Here is a 22,473-nt window from a genome sequence, read left to right on the forward strand (position 1 = left end):
TGCAGAAAAACATATCTTACCCAGACACATTATTCTGACTACATGCCGACAAGTCTTTGCTCTTACTCCTAAATGCCATGTGATTAGCCGAGAGGCAGCAAATACCAATTTTAAAGTCGTTAGTTTGACCCGGATGGGGTTTGAACCCAAGACCTCCCGCACTCGAGGTGAACACACTACCACGAGACCAACGAGGCTGTGTCAAGGTAAGAAAACAATGTCCTATTACATGATAATTGGCCTCATAAATAGCTATTTTTTTGTTTTCACTTTTCATTTATGTAATTCATTTAATCCATTATGTACAAAAAATACACAGCACTTTTTACAAAACAAAAATAACAATCAAAATACTATGTAGATCTCTTTGCATACTCATCATAAATACAGAATATTTAAATTCACTTAGAATATGAAAATAATAGCTGTTGACTTTTTTCATGTGATGGGCTTTTGTCACGCAATTTTCAAGTTTGCTTAGATTTGCAGTACATGTATTCTATATCTTTCTATGTATGTTCAACAAATTTTTAATAGTTTAACAACTTCTTTTTTAATCCTTTTTAAACCAACAGCATTTTGAAGCTGGTGAATTTTCTTCATTTTTTTATTCTTTCTGTTACTTTTTTTTATATCTTTAAGAATGTTTATCAATATCAAACATTGATTCTATAATTGATTTAAAAATCTAAATTCAAAATGAATCAGAAAAAAATGTAATTTATGAAATTATGATCATAATTTTCTATAAAATGATTCATACTTTGCAAAGATAAAAGCATGATCCAGGGTTGTTCTAAAAAAAAGCATACAAATTTAACACAACAAAAAAAAACCAGGGGAACCATGTTATTTTAAATATCAGGCTATATTCATAATGGATAAAAGGTAGAATACAACCCTCCATAACTATGTGCAACTAGAGGAGCCTCCCCCTACCTTATATGTTTAAAGGAACAATGTAAAATACAAAAAAGAACAGTATCTTTTCCATCAATATAATCAACAACAAAAAAACAATAAATTAATTGCACAATCAACGACTTTCTTCACATTCTGCAGGAAAACAAGCTTTTAAATAAATTCATACAGCCAGTGAATAAGTCAAATAAAAAATTCTTACAAATGTATATCTTGTTTCATTACGTTAATATCAATTCATGACGAAAGGGATACCCAACAGGTGTGGACAATTTAATCCCTAATCATGCTAATGTGTCATTGGAAATAATCATACCTAATCATTTTAACAAATTTACAATTTGTATTAAATCTAAGCCAGCAGATTCCCTGAAAAATATATAATTGCTAGAAAAGGTAATTTAATACTTAATTTGTTTGCTTTAAGTCTGTGACAAAAAATGGCTAATAAGTTGCTTTAATAATGTTAATTTCACAATGCTTTTAAAACTTCCTGTTGACTCAAGTTGTAAAAAGTAACTTCCCTTGAATGTATCCCCTTTAAGAAAGTGTTATTTGGCATGCAGTCGCTTCTTTTCATTCAATAATTGTGAAATGATATCAAAGAGTATATGTTGTTATTATGACATGAATGAGTAGAGGGTATGACAATATTGCTAGTTTTATTACCAAAGGCTAGTAATGATTCCAACTGATTAGTAAACATCATCAACCAGACAAAAACATTGGAATATTATATTTAAAAAGTAAGCCCTTAATCCTGATTTATTTTAAATGACTAAAAAATTTAAGAAATACAAATCAACCAAAAACTTCAAAATTATCATAGAGTTTATTGTTGAGTATTCCATCTAATTTATGTACATCTTGTGTGATTTGGACTTATACAACTTACATTATTAAAAGCTGTGTCATCAAAAACCACTACTACAGTCTATGCTAGTTACAAATTTTTACCTGCCGTTCTGAAAGAACTCCTCTATGAGAATAATATGAAATAAGTAAACAATGCAAGACAACAGAAAGTAACCCATAAAACTGTGTGACAAGTATATTGCTGATATACATAACACATAAACACATTATTTTTCTTCTTGTAAAGCACTTAAGTTCATCTGGAGCACATAATTCAAGTAATACCTTTAAATTTATTGATACAAGTTATCAAATAGCTTTTTATATCTGTTTGTGTTAGCACTTTAAAATTCACCACGACGCTTAGGCATATCATCTACATGATCTATGGCTTATGAAAAATAACTCAAGAGAAAATTGAAATGCTTGTTGTTTCAAAAATCATGGTGTCAGATTTATTCAAAATGTTCTTTACTCTGTGGAAAATTTAAAAAAAAACATTGAAGTTGTGTTCATATTACAACTACATTGGTTGTGAAAGAATCTAGAATTTGCAATTCAAATTTTGAATTACTTCCCTTTGGTCACAAATTTGGCTTTGTAAACGAGAATCCTCGAGTTGAAATTTAAATCATCTACTTAACCCCACAAACTTGACTTAAACAGAGATGAAGATAAGCTATTTGAATATAACAAAAGTAAGCAATTATTGTAAAATTGGATTTTGTATATGCCTACCACCATGTTTATATGAAACCAAGGAAAATGTTTATCAATTTCCAGTTTCAAAATAAAAGTTTTAATTAGTAACAATATGCAGAGATAGTGTTATTTCTCATACAGTGCTGCTTAAAAAAAGTATTGGCCACCACAGAAGGTAAAATTATACAAATAGTTGTTATCTAATCTTAAAATCTCTATCTTATAATACAATTCAAGTAGGGTGAATTAAAATACAAAAACAACATTTTCAGCTTCAAAATTTACAAGATACAATATGATGGAAATTCTGACTGTAATCATTGATAGCGATATAAACAAAGACAACATGCTTTCCACCTTAAACATCCATATCACTTATAAATCCTATTCAGTGGTTCTGACCTAGGACCTGAGACATATCTGAAGGTCTACCAATATCAAATGATAAGTATGATATATAATACATCAATGGCTGTCTTTAAATATCCATGATGTCATTAGCTGCCTTCTGAATGAGAGAACACCATAATTTTCACCACCATTTCCTTCAAGACTGAGAGTCTGTAAAAAAAAGCAAAATGAATAATCTTACTGTGAGTCCATTAATTTAAAATAAGGTCAATTATAAAAAATAATCTGTATGAGATTTATATCATGGGTAAAGCCAAGAATGATAAATTCTCTTACTGTAATAAACAGTGAATAGGTCAAGTACAATAACTAATCTGTATGAGATCTACATCAAGGGTAAAGCCAAGAATGATACATTCTGTTACTGTAATAAACAGTGAATAGGTCAAGTACAATAAATAATCTGAAAGTGTATCGGTAGTAATTGATTGGTGTTTAACGCCACTTTCAGCACTATTTGCTATTTTTCGTGGCGATACCTTTTTAATTGGTGGAGGAAGCCTAAGTGGCAGGAGAGTACCACAGACCTTCAGCAGGAAAATTGACAATCCTAGTCAATTGAGATTGGAGTCAAACACATCTGCCACGTGTGGGATTCAAACTCAAAACACAGTGTTGACAGGCTAGTTATCAGTATTTGAACAATTTAGACCATTCGGCCTCGAGGCTCCTCTGTATCAATTGAAGATAGGGCCATATATAATAAACAATTCAAAAAAAGGTTACCCCTTACTGTATTTATTGCTAGGCCTGCAACTGCAGCTGTTATGGCAAAAGTGTAATTTTGTTCATTTGCAATAAATACGTCCAGTTATCAGTATAGCAAGTTACAAATAATTCAAAAAAAAAAGAAAAATTTGCTCAAAATGATATCTTTTGTTTGTAAAGAATCTTCTGCACAAATCTTCACAGAAATTTGGAAATGTTTACAGAATGTTCTCTTCATCATCAAAAGAGACCATCTAAAGGAGAATTTAAATTCTAATGTATGGGCTTAAGCTTTTTCGCAGTCAAAATTTAGGAACAGATGACTATGGTTCAATATGTGGGACAAAAAATAAAATAAATTGGCTAACATATTTAAATCCACATCTCAGTGATCTCATAGTTTTAAAAATTATTCAAACAAGAGACAACATCATCATGCTCATACGGTGGGTGAATAAAAAGACATGTGAAAATATATCATTGATTTGATCCCTTATTTGTAATATACAGGATTATCTATTCTTCTAATCTAGATAATGTTTATATTACAAAGTACTTTAAGAATAAGGAGAAATTAAATGCTTGCCATGTGAAAACTATCTACCAGATACCAAATTATAAGAATGTTAACATCTATAGGTCTCCTTACAGCCTGAGCATTGAGCCAAAAAAGGCCCTGAGATAACAAAATATTATAAGAATAAATTTCAGTAAAGATGTAGTTTATTATTCCCCTTACTCCTACTTTGTAAATTTAAAAAAAGACAAATATTTTTAGACAGAGTGAATATGTTTAAATTATCAAAAAATAGATATTGACACATGATTGAAAGGTTTAATTCTAATAGTACATTTCACATTTTTTAAGAATTTTAAGCAAAGGTTATGTCCCTTTGAACTGTTAAGTTTAATTTGTTTAGGGCTGTTCCATAAAAACATACATGGGATCCAGGGAAGGCACTTCCAAATCTCAACTAGGGGTGGGTGTCATCTATGTTTTTGCATAGTGGAAATGTAAGCGAAATTTTAATTTGCCCCTTTTTTAAAGTGCCTTCCCTGGGTACCATCTATGTTTTAATGGAACAGCCCTAAACAAATTTGTTTTTAAACCAACATTGCAACTTTCTAATGTATATTAAGGAGACCATTAGGAAGTATGTAACCATCTTTTTGTACATCAAATTCTGTAGTCAACTGCTAGTAAATTTTCTTGACAAATTATTTAGTTTCTATCTTTTCTCTCTCTTTTCCTAAACCCAAACCAAACACAGAAAAAAATCCAGATAGACTGAAATTCTGGATATGGAAAATGTCTGGTGAGACAGTTAAGACTAAAAATTCAACAATCCTTCGAGATATCAATTCATTTTACCAAAGCAACCAAAGTTGCTATTTATAGAACAGAAAAATCAGGAAGTTTAATTATACTTCATAAGTATTCATGTAAATTCCAGATAAATACCATCATCTTTATCTTTCATCCTTTTTTTCTTCTTCTTGTCTTTCTTTTTCTTTTTATCTTTCTTCTGTTCTTCTGAAAATTTTAGTTAGATTCTGTTTGCCTGTAGAGATGATTTTTACAGACGCGAAAGCAATTTTACAAGCCTGGGCTGCTAGGCCTGTGGCTAAGCGTGATGACTGGTAACAATTTCACTTGTTTTAGTTACAATACCAATCCTTTTGGTCATATAGCTCTTCAACTGTTTTTGTTTTTAAACATCTTTTGATTTTAAATATTTGGCTTTGCGTGTTCCTGATGAAGGTTTATCTAAGTGCTTCGGACACATGAAATTTGTAAAGTGTTGTTTACATTTTACAACTCATTGATGTTAAACTTCTGAAGTTATTTAGTTCAGCAGATCCTGGAAAAACAGACAAAATGATTTGTTGGAATAATGGAGGAACGAACTATTGGAAAAACAAGGTGATTACAATATAGCCCCACAGCTATTGATTGACTGTTGCCTGCTAGAGTGGGTATAATGAAGAGATGTGTTATGATTGTCAATGATGCAATAATCCAGCAGTGTCACCAGATACAAAACTTTTCATACCTTGTGAATCTTGTAAAGCTCCAGACCTCTCTTCTTTCCTTTTCTTCGGTTTGTGTTTCTTTTTAGGCATCTGACTCATGAATCTGTACTGTTCTGGAATCTACAATAACAAGAAAGAACACATTAGTCTAAATCATGAATCTGTATTTTTGTTCTGGAATCTACATGTACAATAACAAGAAGGAACACACGACTTTAAATCATGAATCTGAATTGTTCTGGAATCTACAATAACACGAAGGAACACACGACTCTAAATGAGACTCTAAATGATGAATATATATTGTTCTGCAATCTACAATAACAAGAAGGAACACACGACTCTAAATCATGAATATGTATTGTTCTGGAATCTACAATAAAAAGAAGGAACACACGACTCTAAATCGTTGAATATGTACTGTTTTGGAATCTACAATAACAAGAAGGAACAAATGAGTCTAAATCTTGAATCTGTATTGTTCTGGAATCTACAATAACAAGAAGGAACAAATGAGTTACAGTATGATACTGTAAAATTGGAAATTATTTGGTTCATTTATTATTGCTGCCATTAACTCCATTTTTGAAGAATGGACAAAAAATGTGAGATTAATTATTGTGATTTCAGGAAAATCTGCATACAGATATCTGTATCAGATATCAAATGTGAGTTCTTATTATTGTGATAATAAAAATTGGAAACTGTTGGAATTGAACAGAGAAAATTAATTTCATATACAAAGTACTACTATACCCACCTGCTAGCATTATTATTTAATGTCAAGGTCTGCAAGTTTTCAATCTAATGCTATTATAAGATTTCAATGTGTCCTGTTTTCAAAACATATATATGGCATGTATGGGTTCTACCACTGAATCCAGTAAGTTACGTTTCCCCGGGTAAAACATTAACTGTTATAATTTATCTTGAAAATATAAGTTGCAGAATTTTTCTTATGATTTTGGATGAAATTGAGACAAACATTGACTTTCGTTTGTTCTAAAAAAAAGTTATGCATTATAGTCAGGCATAGTTATCTTTTTTCGTGTCAAAACGGCAAACTGGTCCGAGTACACAGTTATCGTCCTTTGATTTTCGTTGTCCACGAATATAGTCCCTAGTGTGGACAGTGTGTTACTTGCCAATTTTTTTTATACCCCTTCCAAATTTATTTCTCCATGTTTTATGACTCAAATAGCAAATAGCAAATAGCAAAATGACACTTTAAAAAAATTTGGGTCATGAATTTTAAAGTAAAGTAGTGATTTGGTCCAGCTGAAAAATGTAAAAAATTAGCACTTCGGAAGCTGTCAAAAGATTTGAAGACCCCCTTAACATAAAATTGTCCATATTTTGAGTTAGAGCTGATGAAGTTTTCTCTAATTTTGATATAATTTGTCCCAAAAGTAGTACAACACACTGTAAAAATATTATTGATAAAGCGCAGGTGGGATTTTTTTAATTTTCATTTATTGTCTAAAAGAAATGCACTACGAAATAACTGTGTACTCGGACCTAAGAGGTGAAATCAGGAAATATAGAATCTGTACTTTGGCAACTTCCCTGAATGATTTGATGGTGTCAATTTGTCAAATAGCATAAAACTAAAGGACTTAAACTTTTATTTGATAGAATTTCTGAAAAAATGACCAATTTGGGCATATTATGGTCAAAATAAGCATTTCATAACTTTTTCAATTTTGATGCATAAGTGGCATTCTGACTTTCTATCTGACAGGTTTTTATGTGTCAATATTTGTGTTTCTATGCTTCAATCCAGTTGTATTACTCATTTGTGAACTCTGAATCTACAGAAAAGAAGATTATTTCAGACAATATGTGCAAAATGTGTTGTATATATGACCCTCATCTAACGCCCTGTTTGGATCAAGTTAAATGTGAGGAGCTTGGAACATAAAAGTTGAAGTCCATAATAAAGACCTCACTAAATTTGTATAAAAAGCACTTTGCAATGTCTTCTGTACCTGTTTCATTTCACATAATATCTGTCTTTTCTTCTGTAGGATAGCAAATGGTTCAAATATAAGCCTGTTGAGACTAAAATTGCATGCATGTTTTTCACTACAAAGTGAAAAATCTTTGTATCAGACCATACTGTCTGCAAAAAAAGTTGAATTCAAGAGTCTTTTTGTGCTCAGATTTATTGTTTCATGTCACCTGAGTATAGAAATGATAGAAAAGACACAAATTTTTATTTCCTATAGCTTCAATATGCATTTTTAAATGTAAATATGTGCTACGGCCTAAATTGACCCTAAATTATTTTCAGTCTCACTTGGCCTAAGACCCTTTTAAACTAATACGATATGTTATTTGTGAGTTTTCTTTCCATTTAAAGTACATTAAATACATATAAAAGGATTATTTATAACCAAAAAGCTTAACAAATTTAAAATTGCTGGAAAATATTACATCTTCATGTAAGGCCCCCCTTCATTGGAAAACCTCCATTTTTAGGCACAGACTCATATAAATTTGACTTTTTAATAATTATGATAAGTCTGATAAATCAAATGAGTACTCAATTGCTTTTAATACATAATATATTATATATTAAGGCATTTCAAAAGTACTTTTTTGCAATATTTTAATTTTTTAAGCCCCAAATGTTGATAGTTGAAATTTTTCAATTTTAACGTCTAAATTTAACACGCAAAGTTGAATATAGAATTAGTCATTTTGTCTATAATATATATTCTATTGCCATGAAACTTTGTAAGCAGTGTTATAATTTATTAAGCTTTGGTCATACCAAGTTTCATTAAGATTGGTCAACTTTTTCTACCCTATTAGGTCCGAGTACACAGTCATCGTCCTTTGATTTTCGTTGTCCACGAATATAGTCCCTAGTGTGGACAGTGTGTTACTTGCCAATTTTTTTTATACCCCTTCCAAATTTATTTCTCCATGTTTTATGACTCAAATAGCAAATAGCAAATAGCAAAATGACACTTTAAAAAAATTTAGGTCATGAATTTTAAAGTAAAGTAGTGATTTGGTCCAGCTGAAAAATGTTAAAAATTAGCACTTCGGAAGCTGTCAAAAGATTTGAAGACCCCCTTAACCATGACCCACCCACAGTGACACCCTCCCCAATACAAAAAAAAGATTATTCGAATTCATAATATACAAGACAACTACATTTATTATTGAACATGTTATACAACAGTGACACTGACAATGAAACACTTAGCTTACCTAACACCAAAAGCACATTAAATTTGTATCTTCTTGAGTTATGAAATATTTTAAGTAAAAGTAGGACCTGGAATTTAGGTTGAGGACCTTTTAGTTTGGAGTGTCAAAGGTCCTGGACCTTCCAGTACCTAATGTTAATTTGAACCCCTGACCAATTTTTGCCTTTTATATCTTAAAAACCATAACAGATAGAGAAAAACTTTAAACAGCAAAATTGATTAGCAAGACAAGATCTACAAATTAAATAATTCAACATGGCCGAAATCTTCAGTTAATTCTTTATTGGAGTGATTGTCCTTGAATGACGATTTTTTACATTTTTATGTGTTTTTGCCTATTTTCTTAAAAATATTTAAAGACAGATAGAACTTTTAAATAGCAAAAAAGATCAGCAAGACAAGATCTACAAATGAGGTACATTTGTACATGGCCAAAATCGTTAGTCGACACCTTATGGGAGAAAAATGTGTCCAATGACCCTGTCTGCCAATCAACATGGCCGACATGGCTAATAATAGAACATGGAGGAAAATGCAAGTTTTGTCTATTATTTCGAAGACCATGAGTTAATGTGGCACAGAGGGGTATTGTTATTATAGAATTATTTGAAACTTCACAAAATTTTTAATGTTATCTACTGAAATGCCATTGTTGAATTATAACATATTTGATCAATAATCTAAAAATAGTTGGTTTAATCCTGGTATCTATGATGAGTTTATTTAATGCAAATGTATCCAATATATTTTGTATGCCTGTTATTGCAGTTTCTCATTATTTTAGTATATACTTTTTTTTTCATTTCTATCTTTTATTCTGTTGTGTACCCTTTCTTAGGACTCTCGACTGATCATATTTGTATACAGAGAATTATTCTCCCATAAAATCTCATTTTGCGCACTTGTTTTTTGTTTTGAATTACAACATTGCTTAAATTGTGAATATGACTTCTACTACAGATTCACAATCTAATTAATTTCATTTGAATCTCTAAACAATTAAATGTAAATGCAGATTATACAAGTAGTCATTAATCCATTGCATACATTTAGGTGAAGTTTTTGCAACTTGGTTACCAATTTAAGTTTACTAAGGTCTTTAAACTAGTGTACTGGTAACACTGTTTCCCTATAAAATGGTCTTAATATAACTCGCTAAAACTTCTTTAAGATGTTGGTCTGACCATTATTATATGTTTTTTACATGTTTTTCTTAATCAAAAGAACTTTGTACGCCAGCACATTTAATAGGTTAATGCGGGGTTATATGAACATGGGGCGCTTTTTGCAATAATTTTTTTGTGGACAGATAAATATATTCAACTTCTTGATAAAAAGTAAATAATCGAAAGATGTGAACATCAAGATTTGCACCAAAATAGCTCGCATTTAAAATAACAAAGTAACTATATTGTTGAATAAAATTGTAAAGCAATTTTTAGCTCACCTGACCCAATGGGCCAAGTGAGCTTTTCTCATCACTTTGCGTCCACCGTCATCGTCCGTCGTCTGTTAACTTTTACAAAAATCTTCTCCTCTGAAACTACAAGGCCAAATTTAACCAAACTTGGCCACAATCATCATTAGGGTATCTAGTTTAAAAAGTGTGTCCGATGACGCCGCCTGTCAACCAATATGGATGACATGGCAAAAAATAGAACATAGGGGTAAAATGCAATTTTTGGCTTATATCTCTGAAAATAAAGCATTTAGAGCAAATCTGACTTGGGTAAAATTGTTCATCAGGTTAAGATCTATCTGCTCTAAAATTTTCAGACGAATCAGACAACCAGTCGTTGGGTTGCTGCCCCTGAATTGGTAATTTTAAGGAAATTTTGCAGTTTTTGATTATTATCTTTAATATTATTATAGATAGAGATAAACTGTAAACAACATTAATGTTCAGCAAAGTAAGATCTACAAATAAGTCAACATGACCAAAATTGTCAATTGACCCCTTGAGGAGTTTTTGCCCTTTATAGTCAATTTTTAACAATTTTTCGTAAATTTTTGTAATTTTTTACATAAATCTTCTCTTCTGAAACTATGGGGTCAAATTTAACCAAACTTGGCCACAATCATCATTAGGGTATATAGTTTACAAAATGTGTCCGATGACCCCGCCTGTCAACCAACATGGCTGACATGGCTAAAAATAGAACATAATGGTAAAATGAAGTTTGTGGCTTATATAGATCTCTGAGACTGAAGCATTTAGAGCAAATCTGACTTAGGTAAAAATGTTTATCAGGTTAAGATCTGCCCTTGAAATTTTCAGACAAATCAGACAACCCGTTGTTGGGTTGCTGCCCCTGAATTGGTAATTTTAAGGAAGTTTTGCAGTTTTTATAAGATTGCGGTCATATATTGGTATGACATTGGCATCGTCGTCGTTGTTTGTCGTCCGAAGACACATTGGTTTTCGCACTATAACTTTAGTTTAAGTGAATGGATCTCTATGAAATTTTACCATAAGGTTCAATACCACAAAAGGAAGGTTGGGATGGATTTTGGGATTATGGTACCAACAGTTAAGGAATTAGGGGCCAAAAAGGGGCCAAAAATAAGCATTTTCTAGTTTCCAGACAATAACTTGTGGAACGGTGTATGGATCTCTCTGAAATTATACATCAAGTTTCCATACCACAAAGGGATGGTAATGATTTGCTTTGGGGGGTTATGGCTCAAACCCTTTAGGAATAAGGGGCAAAAAAGGGGGGAAAACATGGTTGTCCTGGTTAATGGACAAATACTTTAGTACAAAACATAATTTAAAGCAGTGTAAGGGAGATAAATCAAATACATCATTTGAATTACCTCCCTTACACTGTTTTTAAATTATGTATAAAGTAATGGTTAATGAACAATTAAGACAATTTAAAACAGTGTAAGGGAGGTAATCCAAATACAACGTTTTGATTACTTCCCTTACACTGCTTTTAAATTATGTTTAAAGAAATGCATATTTATAAAGGAAGACCAGTAAAAATATCTGCAAATGTTGCATCTTTTTTTATTTTACAAAAAAATCCATATGAAAGATTTGACACCATATTTTAAATTCTATTATAAAATAGATTAAGTTAGCACTATGGTAAATTTTTCTCATTTCAGATTTCAGAAATTAAAAAGAATTATTTTTCAAATATTATTTTTTTTTCAAATTTCAAATATTGAAAAATTTCAAGAAGTAATCTTTAATTGCACAGTGTGGCATTAGATTTGTAAAATCTTTGACCACATTTATTTATTTGTTATGCCGAATCTAACCGTGTATTTAGATTTTTAATTTTGGGTCCAGTTTTCAAATTGGTCTACATTAAAGACCAAAGGGTCCAAAATTAAACTTAGTTTGATTTTAACAAAAATTGAATATATGGGGTTCTTTTATATGCTGAATCTAAACATGTATTTAGATTTTTGATTTTGGGTCCAGTTTTCAAGTTGGTCCAAATTGGGGTCCAAAATTAAACTTTGTTTGATTTTAACAAAAATTGAATATATGGGGTTCTTTGATATGCCAAATCTAACCGTGTATTTAGATTTTTAATTTTGGGTCCCGTTTTTTAAATTGGTCTTCATTAAGGTCCAAAGGGTCCAAAATTAAACTTAGTTTGATTTTAACAAAAATTGAATTCTTGGGGTTCTTTGATATGCTGAATGATAGATTCTAAACATGTGTTTAGATTTTTGATTATGGGCCCTAGTATTCAAGTTGGTCCAAGTTGGGGTCTAGAATTAAACTTTGTTTGATTTCAACAAAAATTGAATATATGGGGTTCTTTGATATGCTGAATCTAACCATGTATTTTGATTTTTGGGCCCCGTTATCAAATTGGTCCACATTCAGGTTAAAAGGGTCCAAAATTAAACTTTGTTTGATTTCATCAAAAATTGAATTCTTTGGATTCTTTGATATGCTGAATCTAACCATGTATTTAGATTTTGGATATTGGACCATGATAGGTAAATTAAAATTTTTTAAGGTCTTAGACCACATTCATTCTGCGTCAGAAACTTATGCTGTGTCAAATATTTAATCACAATCCAAATTCAGAGCTGTATCAAGCTTGAATGTTGTGTCAATACTTGCCCCCAACTGTTCAGCGTTCGACCTCTGCGGTCGTATCAAGCTGTGCCCAGTGGAGCATTTTATTGGTTATTTTCTTTAATATTATTATAGATAGATATAAACTGTGAACAACAAAATGTTCAGCAAAATAAGATCTACAAATAAGTCAACATGAACAAAATTGTCAATTGACCCCTTAAGGAGTTATTACACTTGATAGTCAATTTTTAACAATTTTTCGTAAATTTTTGTAATTTTTACAAAAATTTTCTCCTCTGAAATTACTGAGACAAATTTAACCAAACTTGGCCACAATCATCATTAGGGTATATAGTTTAAAAATGTGTCCGATGACTCCGCCTGCAAACCAACATGACCGACATGGCTAAAAATAGAACATAGGGGTAAAATGCAGTTTTTGGCTTATATCTCTGAAACTAAAGCCTTTAGAGCAAATCTAACATGAATAAAAATGTTAATCAGGTGAAGATCTATCTGCCCTGAAATTTTCAGACGATTCAGACAACCCGTTGTTAGGTCGCTGCTCCTGAATTGGTAATTTTAAGGAAATTTTGGAGTTTTTGGTTATTATCTTTAATATATTATAGATAGAGATAAACTGTAAACAGCAATAATGTTCACCAAAGTAAGATCTACAAATAAGTCAACATGAACAAAATAAAGTGTCAATTGACCTCTTAAGGAGTTATTGCCCTTTATAGTCAATTTTTAACAATTTTTCTTAAATTTTTGTAATCTTCTACAAAAATCTTCTCCACTTAATCGACGGGGCCAAAAAGAATTAAACTTAGCCACAATTTTCAATAGGGTATGTTGATTGAAAATTGTATCCGATGACCCTGCCATCCAACCAACATGGCCAACCATGGCTAAAAATAGAACATAGTTGTATACTATAGAATAAAATTGAGAATGGAAATAGGGAATGTGTCAAAGAGACAACAACCCGACCATAGAGCAGACAACAGCCGAAGGCCACCAATGGGTCTTCAATGCAGCGAGAAACTCCCGCACCCGGAGGCGTCCTTCAGCTGGCCCCTAAACAAATATGTATACTAGTTCAGTGATAATGGACGTCATACTAAACACCAAATTATACACAAGAAACTAAATTTAAAATGATACAAGACTAACAAAGGCCAGAGGCTCCTGGCTTGGGACAGGCGCAAAAATGCGGCGGGGTTAAACATGTTTTTTGAGATCTCAACCCTCCCCCTATACCTCTAGCCAATGTAGAAAAACAAACGTACAACAGTACGCACAGTAAAACTCAGTTTAAGAGAAGTCCGAGTCCGATGTCAGAATAGGAAACAAAGGAAAATAAACAAAATGACAATAATACATAAATAACAACAGACTACTAGCAGTTACTGACATGCCAGCTACAGCAAAATTGTAAAAAAAAACAATTTCAAATGGTCACAACTTGAAAACTAATTTTATTAATGATAATAGGTCTTCAGTAACTATTATCATGATTATAAGACTACAATGGAATGACTTGATTTTTTTTCCATGGGAGGGTGCAATTTTTTCAGGGGGGGGGGGGGGGGGGGTTGCTTATAATTTCTGCTTGATATTTTCCATTTTCAGAATTATTCAGTAACTTTTCTATAAACCATTATTATATCGTCTCTTTCAGCATACTTATATTGGGTGAATGCCCCCTGCCCAAATTTTTTTGAAGGTCGTTCCCAAAAAGCATTTAAAGGCATTTCCAGCATTATACAGGCCCTGGGTGAAATAAATTTTGGAAAGGAGGGGTATTCAATTGGTGTTTGTTTGGGAGAATTTCATGACCGCATCCTTTTGCAATTTTTGTTAATTATCTTGAATAACATTATAGATTGAGATATACTGTAAATAACAAAAATATCAAGCAAAGAAAGATCTACAAATAAGTCAATATGACCAAAATCTTCAACTGACATCTTATTGGAGTTATAATTGTCCTTTAAAGTCATTTTCTGCAATTTATTGGTAATTTTTGTAATTTTTTTTTCAAAAATCTTAATTTAACTACTGGGCCAAATTAAATCAAACTTGGCCTCAATCATTATTAGGGTATCTAATACTATTTATTATGATTTTAACCTTATTTTACATGATTTCCAAAACCACAGTAGATACAGGTGAGTGACACAGGCTCTTGAGGTTGCACTTTGTAAATACAGTAGTTTCTCAAACCACGCCTCTTTTGGGGAGATATATAATATTCATAGATATGTTAAATTGTTAACGTACTGGTTCCCATTTATGATCTCTGTGTTTCATCTCATAGAGACATTACTTGGGAATGTAACCAATATAGAAAAACATGGTAGCGCCTAAATTTTAATTCTTAGGAGATCCAAAAATGGAGGTAAGGGTAGTATAGAATTTTAGTATAAGTTTAAACTCTTAGAAGTTCAGGGTATATAAATGTTGAAAATATGCCGCACAGCCCTATATTTTGACCTTTGAATAAAATAATAGTGCATATAAACTTTCCGTTCTAGGATATTATTTTTCACGAAACTTCATAGTAAAAGTGTCACAGTTTTAGCCGCAAAGGGAGTTCCTATGGGAAATTGCTTTGTCTATATTTACAGAATTGCAACCTATATAGGGTTAACAATTAGAACATACAGAATTTCACAAAATCTTAGTTTATCTCAGTGATTTTGAAGAATTTAACTCAAATATGAAGTTTTATAAATATTTCATGAAGATTGAGAAAATCCTGGGCCTAAACTATGTTGGGTCAGCATAAATTCACAGTTTACAGTATGTATTGTTTACTTAAAGCGCTGAATTAAAAATAAATTCATAATATATGCCTATTTGTAATTTAAATTGTTTAGAAGTGCTTATATTTACTCTTTGCAGTCATTGCAACTCATTGATCCTTCTTAAATATTTTTGGTGGGGTGTTTTTGTCCTGTGGATAACCCAAAAGTAAGCCGTAACACCTAAATGTGCTTTTTTGTGACTGTGGCATAAAAAGTACAAGCTAGAATTACAAAAAGACCTCAATAAAACTTACAATAGTGTGTTCTATCCTAAATATGTACCAAATATTCCACATTGCTAGAAACAGGGAAAAAATTTAGGAAATGTGAGGCCCCAGGGGCAAAAAACAGAGAAAAATGCCTCCCCCTGGGTCATAAAACAGATAATTTAACTTCTAAATGCTATGATTTTATTATTTCAAAGGTCTTTTGTAAAAGAAACAATAACTGTGCTAGGAAGTTATGCAAAAATCAGATGTAAGCAGTCATTTCTATCAAACTTTTAGTGAACTTATGCACCAGACTGATATCTTCATAAATACAACTTTTGCAAATATGGCTTTGTTTAAACACTTCTAGTTCATATATTAACTAACTTATGTTAGATATATGGTTAGGGATGATACTGTTGTAACATGAATTCTAAACTGACCATTTGAGGCAGAAATTGTGAACTTTCATTGACAAATAGGCATACAGTAAGATGTGGACTGGAGACACAGGCAGGATTGGATACTTTGTATAATCTTGAATGTTGGAATGATTAACTACTAAACATTACATTTATAGTATTTTAAAATGCTTTCAATTTGTTATCAGAATAGTTTCAAACAGGTTTTAGACAGTTCATGTCAGAAAACATGCACATAGGGTAAGCTGGCAATAATTAAAGTCTTGTTTTCAAATTCTTTAAAAAAATGAAACAGGGGTAGGGGTGTAAAATGTACTGTAAAAGGAAACTTAGAGTATATGCAGTGTTTTCTTTAAGGCTATAATTCTGATAAATAAGTATTGTTGTGAGAAAAAGTGTGTTTAGAGAGTTTTCTATTTGAATAAATGTTTGTATAGGTTGCACTTTGTAAATACAGTAGTTTCTCAAACCACGCCTCTTTTGGGGAGATATATAATATTCATAGATATGTTAATTTGTTAACGTACTGGTTCCCATTGATGATCTCTGTGTTTCATCTCATAGAGACATCACTTGGGAATGTAACCAATATAGAAAAACATGGTAGCGCCTAAATTTTAATTCTTAGGAGATCCAAAAATGGAGGTAAGGGTGGTATAGAATTTTAGTATAAGTTTAAACTCTTAGAAGTTCAGGGCATATAAATGTTGAAAATATGCCACACAGCCCTATATTTTGACCTTTGAATAAAATAGTAGTGCATATAAACTTTCCGTTCTAGGATATTATTTTTCACGAAACTTCATAGTAAAAGTGTCACAGTTTTAGCCGCAAAGGGAGTTCCTATGGGAAATTGCATTGTCTATATTTACAGAATTGCAACCTTGAGAGCCTCTAGTTTGGTGAAACCTGTAGATACTGCCTCTTTAATGGAGTGGTTTGACCCCTTAACTGGGTTAAATTTTATTTTTGTCATTTTCACATTTACTGTTCCATGTGTTCCTGAGTTTATATGGTTTATAGTAATTATCGGAAAACATTTTAAAAATTTGGTTTCTGCATGATCAGAACAGAACTGATTTACAAAATGGAATTATTTTTAATGGAATGTGTTAAACCACTATAGCTATATGCAGGTAAAATATAATTTTCATATTTTTCATATTTACTCTTCCAGAGTTAAAGTATTGGATTGTTCATACAATCTATTTTTTCATGCCTCTTTAGTCACTGGAGGGGGGCATAAAGTGTTACCCTTGTCTGTAGGTACGTAGGTCCCGAAATTGGTTTCCGTACTCTATCTTTAGTTAGTCTCAACCAAATGTTATAAAACTTATACACAATGTTTATTACCATAAAACACAGATCAAGTTTGAATTTGTGTGACGTCATTTTTACCAATCTCTAGTTATGCCCCTTTATAACATTGTATGCAAGGAGGGCATCATCTGTGTGCCATGGACACATACTCCATTTACAGTTTTCTATATCTTATGAAAAATGCTTTATGAAATGGATGGAAATTTTTAAATGTAGTGTGTTTTGTTCAAAACTAGACAAAGGTTAAGATCCATTGAGATCATAACATGTATGTCTGTCAACCACATTTTGATGGATTTGACATCTACCACTTAAGAGTTGTGCCCCTTTATTTTTAGATATATATATAGGAATTAATTTGATTTCGAGATTACTGCAGATGGAAATTAGGGAAAAGTTATTATCCATGAATTGTTTCATATTATACTGTACTAGCCAAAATGATATTTGTTTATATTTTTGCAGGTAAAGAGAGTTCCAGTTCAGGAATCCGAAGATGCAGCAACTCAATCTAGGATAAGTAGAAAACTGCCAAAGATAGTGTTGGGACAAGTAGGGACAGAGCTTGTTACTGAATGCTTTCGCTCTGCTTTTCTACCAAATGTTTTTGGGGTTATTTGTATGAGAACTGAGGTTGGTACATGTTTATTTGCAGACTTAGGTGAACCTTCCTATTTTCTTGGGTTTAAAGATATTAAGTCATAGTAAAAAGAAGGGTTTCGGTGGCTAAGTGGTCTAAGTAGTTCATCTACTGTATCACTTAAGCCTTAAAAATGATAACAGCTAGAGAGAAAGGTTCAATAGCAGAAATGAATTACAAATCAAGATGTACAAAGAAGGTATATGACTGAAAAAGTTGGTTGACTCATTATAGAAGTTATTGCCCTTGAATGAAGATTTTTGGCCAATTTCTTCAACACTTATTATAGAAAGAGAAGAAGTGTAAAATCATTGAAATAATCATTATGATCAGCATAATAAGATTTACAATTAGGTCATTATACATGTAGTTTAAAGAGAGGTTGGTATTGATTTTGATTTTCTGATATTCCCTTTTTGTAATACGCTAACAGAATTGTAGACTTTATATTTATGGTTTCCCAAAAAAGAGGCCCATGGGGTCAAACTCAAATATTTTACCATTTGTGTTCTCTTGACCAAAAGGACAATTTGAACTATTGTCATTACTTTGCCTTTGTCCTTGGTCCATCCTCTGTAAACAAAATTAAAAAATCCTCTCTGAAACCACTGACAAATTGGAACCAAACTTTACCACAATCATCCTTAGTGTGAGTAGTTTGAATGTAATATCTGAAGATACTATAAATAGACAGGCTTTACACATAAAATTTCATTGAGTTTTAGTATATAGTCATGTGATGAGTAGTTACAGCATATATTTGAATTTTGGTCAAATTGACCTACTTTTTACCTAATTATGGTTTTTTGGATGTTAGCCTTTTGTACTAAAGAAAAATTTAATGAAAATAAGGAATAAGTACCTCAATTGTCAGCCATTATTGCAGAAATTGAGTTGATATTTGGTATTAAATTATATAATGAGAAGTAACAGATCATAATTGAATTATGCTCAAGGTGACCTACTTGTGATCTTATTACAATCTAATTACAATTGCTGAACTTATTTAATCATGTTAAATACATTTTTTAATGAAAATTGGAGTGTTTAACCTTAATGTTGAAACCCTCTTTGCATCTGTTGAGTCGACATTTGGTATGCAATTGACAATTGTATACAATGTATAATTAGCAATTGAAGATTATTATCATGCTTGGCCTGGCGAATAAAGCCATGTATTAACATAAATTTGTAAACTGTTTTTGTGTAAACATGGTGGTTACTTCATGCGGTGCCCAGTTTAGTCTATTATTGCATTGAACCATAAAAATTGTTTTACACACTGTCATAGCTGGAATTCTTTTTCATGTTACATTTGTTTACCTTACCATTGCATCTGACCATGTGAAGGCAATTCGGAATAATGAGGAAATAGGAAATCGTAAAGCTTGTATACATTACACAGACGCATTTGATATAATGAAAAATGAAGACAGAAAACAAATATCTGAATTGTTATTTTGGCTAGGATGTGTGCAGAAGTGCAATCTGCATAGATATTATTTGAAGCAATGATCAGGGAATTTCTAATAGTTAAGCCCAAACAGTGGTGATAATGAAAAAGTCACAGCTTCATGTTTACAAGGTTGATGGATGACTCCTTATATATATGGAAGCAGTTATTTAAGATAATGTGAATGTTATGATCATATTTTAGACTTTGTTTCTCTGATAGAAGTCTGAACAAAGGTATTGAATTGCAAAAAGTTAGAAAATGCCTATTCCACATATCATGCATATATATCATGTATATAGACAAGTAAAGCAGTCTAGTATTGAATGTTAATAACTGAATTATTTCCAATCATTGATTGCATTCCTAACAAGGTCTACATTCAGTGTAAATATTTACTGTTGTGTTAAGAATGTAAAAAAAAATATATACTTGATATTTGATAAATGCAATTGAGACAGCAACCCAGTAACAGTAACACAACATGATATTTTTATCACTGAGTGACTCTTAAGGCAAACTGTCACATAAGTCGCACCATTCAGCTGACTGGATATTTATTTATTTTAATGTATTGTTTATTTGTTTCTGCCTTTGAATGATTTTCAGTCTTACATATTATATTACAGGATATGTGTACATTTTAACCAGTTCTTAGGCCAAAAATATATGTCTGTTTACTGTTACCCGATTGACCCTAATTTGAGCGTCAACCCTAGTTTATTTTATTTCTGACTGAAAGAGAAAAATTAAATGAACTCCTGTCAAAAGGGAAGTTATTTTTGCCAATAAATGTAATCAATTGCCTGATACATTCCAATGTTCACAATCGTGAATATGACAGGTGTTTTGAGGGAACTCATGACTTGTGTGATGAAATAAAGACTGCCACCATTTTTTGCCAATTGATAACCAAGGGATATAATCCAATCATTAAAAAAATGGGTAAACCCGGCCCATGGACAACTCAGACCATGGCAATAAGGAGGGCACCACTCCAAATCATGTTGCAAATAATAATTTTTTTTTTTAAATTAAAGGGAAATACCGACTTACCTACTCTAATTTTTTTTAATGATGTAACCTTAAACAGACGGTTAAATGTTTAAACTCGCTGTATTTGTTTGCAGCTGTCCTAAGTCAGGAACCTGTTTCAGTGGTTGTCGTTTGTTGATGTGGTTCTTAAGTGTTTCTCGTTTTTTATATAGATTACACCATTGGTTTTCCTGTTTGAATTGTTTTACACTAGTCATTTTGGGGCCCTTTATAGCTTTCGGTGTGAGCCAAGGCTCTGTGTTGAAGGCTGTATTTTGACCTATAATTGTTTACTTTTTACACATTGTGACTTGGATGGAGAGTTGTCTCATTGGCACTCATACCACATCTTCTTATTTCTATATATTTTTATACGCCCGTCAAAATTTTGACGGGACGTATTATGGTATACAAATGTCGTCTGTCCGTCTGTTTGTCTGTCCGTCTGTCTGTCTGTCTGTCTGGCGTAAACATGTCGCACCGTAACTTGAGAACGACTTATCCAAATTTCATGAATTTATCATAGTTGTTTCTTATGATGGTCAAACGATCTGTATGTTTTTTGGTGAAAATAAGATTAAAACTTTTTGAGTTACGGGACTTAGTAACTAAAACAGGTGTGTGTTTTTTTCCCATGTCGGGCCGTATCTCAAAAACAATTATTGATTATTGCTTGAAACTTTTACACACTTCTTAGTTATATTATTCTTAAGATCTGTATACTTTTTGGTGATGATTTAAAATTTTATTTTTGAGTTATTGAGTATTTTGTAAAAAAAGGGGAGGGGTTTTTCACAAGTCGCGCCGTATCTCAAAAACGATTTATGATAATTGCTTAAAATTTTACACACTTCTTAGTTATATTAATCTAAAGATCTGTATACTTTTTGGTTTTGATTCAAAATTTTATTTTAGAGATATTGTTTTTTTTTTTTTTTTAAGTGGGGGGTTTTCACATGTCGCGCCGTATCTCAAAAACGATTTATGACCATTGCTTAAAATTTTACACATTTCTTATTTAAATTAATCTTAAGATCTGTATACTTTTTTGGGTTTGATTCAAAATTTTATTTTAAAGATATTGAGTTTTTGGAAAAAAAAAAGGGGGGTTTTCGCATGTCATGCCGTATGTCAGAAACTATTTATGATTATTGCATAAAAATTCACACACAAGAAGACGGGCGTATCATGCTCTCATGGCACCGCTGTTTATTTTTTTTTACCTTAAAGTTTAATATTACTTTAAATATGGAATGAAAAATTACAGTGCTCAGCATTGAAAATGGATTTAACATTTCAAAGAATGCCACTGATAATTTATTATCTGGTTAGAATGAACTAGTTTTAGTCTCAGTAATTGAATTATTAATTGAGCTATGTATATTGTCCTTAAAAGGGCATTAGCTGTCAAATTCTCGTTCGCCCATTTGACTCAAATTTTCATATTTGATTAATAACATACTTGAACATATATCCAAATTATAAAAAAGTCTGAAATAAACAATTTATAATGCATGGACCCGATAATATGTATTTCGTGTGTATTTAAGTCTAAACACCATCCAATTAACCATTGACCTCGTGAAACTGAATTTTTCTAGGTCTGTTTGACTTCATATTATAGGTTATAAAATATGTTAAATATAAATATGTATATTTGGTTACTGTGTCCAATTTA

At 31.6% G+C, this 22,473-nt stretch overlaps 1 protein-coding gene across 3 annotated transcripts in view; it reads right to left on the reverse strand.

The window, feature by feature from the left end:
* Positions 1–276: 276 nt before the first annotated feature.
* LOC127711584 (mediator of RNA polymerase II transcription subunit 19-like) overlaps positions 277–22,473 on the reverse strand; it is a 140,603-nt gene continuing 118,406 nt past the window's right edge. Inside the window, exon 7 of one of the 3 annotated variants that reach the window (XR_007986792.1) lies at positions 277–1,878. Coding sequence is in view for 1 of the 3 variants with exons in the window: in XM_052217675.1 (XP_052073635.1) it covers positions 3,026–3,039 (14 nt within the window). In the remaining 2 variants the exon portion in view is untranslated. Of the gene's footprint in view, positions 1,879–2,878; positions 3,040–22,473 lie in introns of those variants that run through there. The other 2 variants (XR_007986793.1, XM_052217675.1) reach the window with 2 other exon arrangements.

Source organism: Mytilus californianus, unplaced genomic scaffold (assembly GCF_021869535.1).
Source record: "Mytilus californianus isolate M0D057914Y unplaced genomic scaffold, xbMytCali1.0.p SCAF_8, whole genome shotgun sequence".
NCBI classification, from domain to species: Eukaryota; Metazoa; Mollusca; class Bivalvia; order Mytilida; family Mytilidae; genus Mytilus; species Mytilus californianus.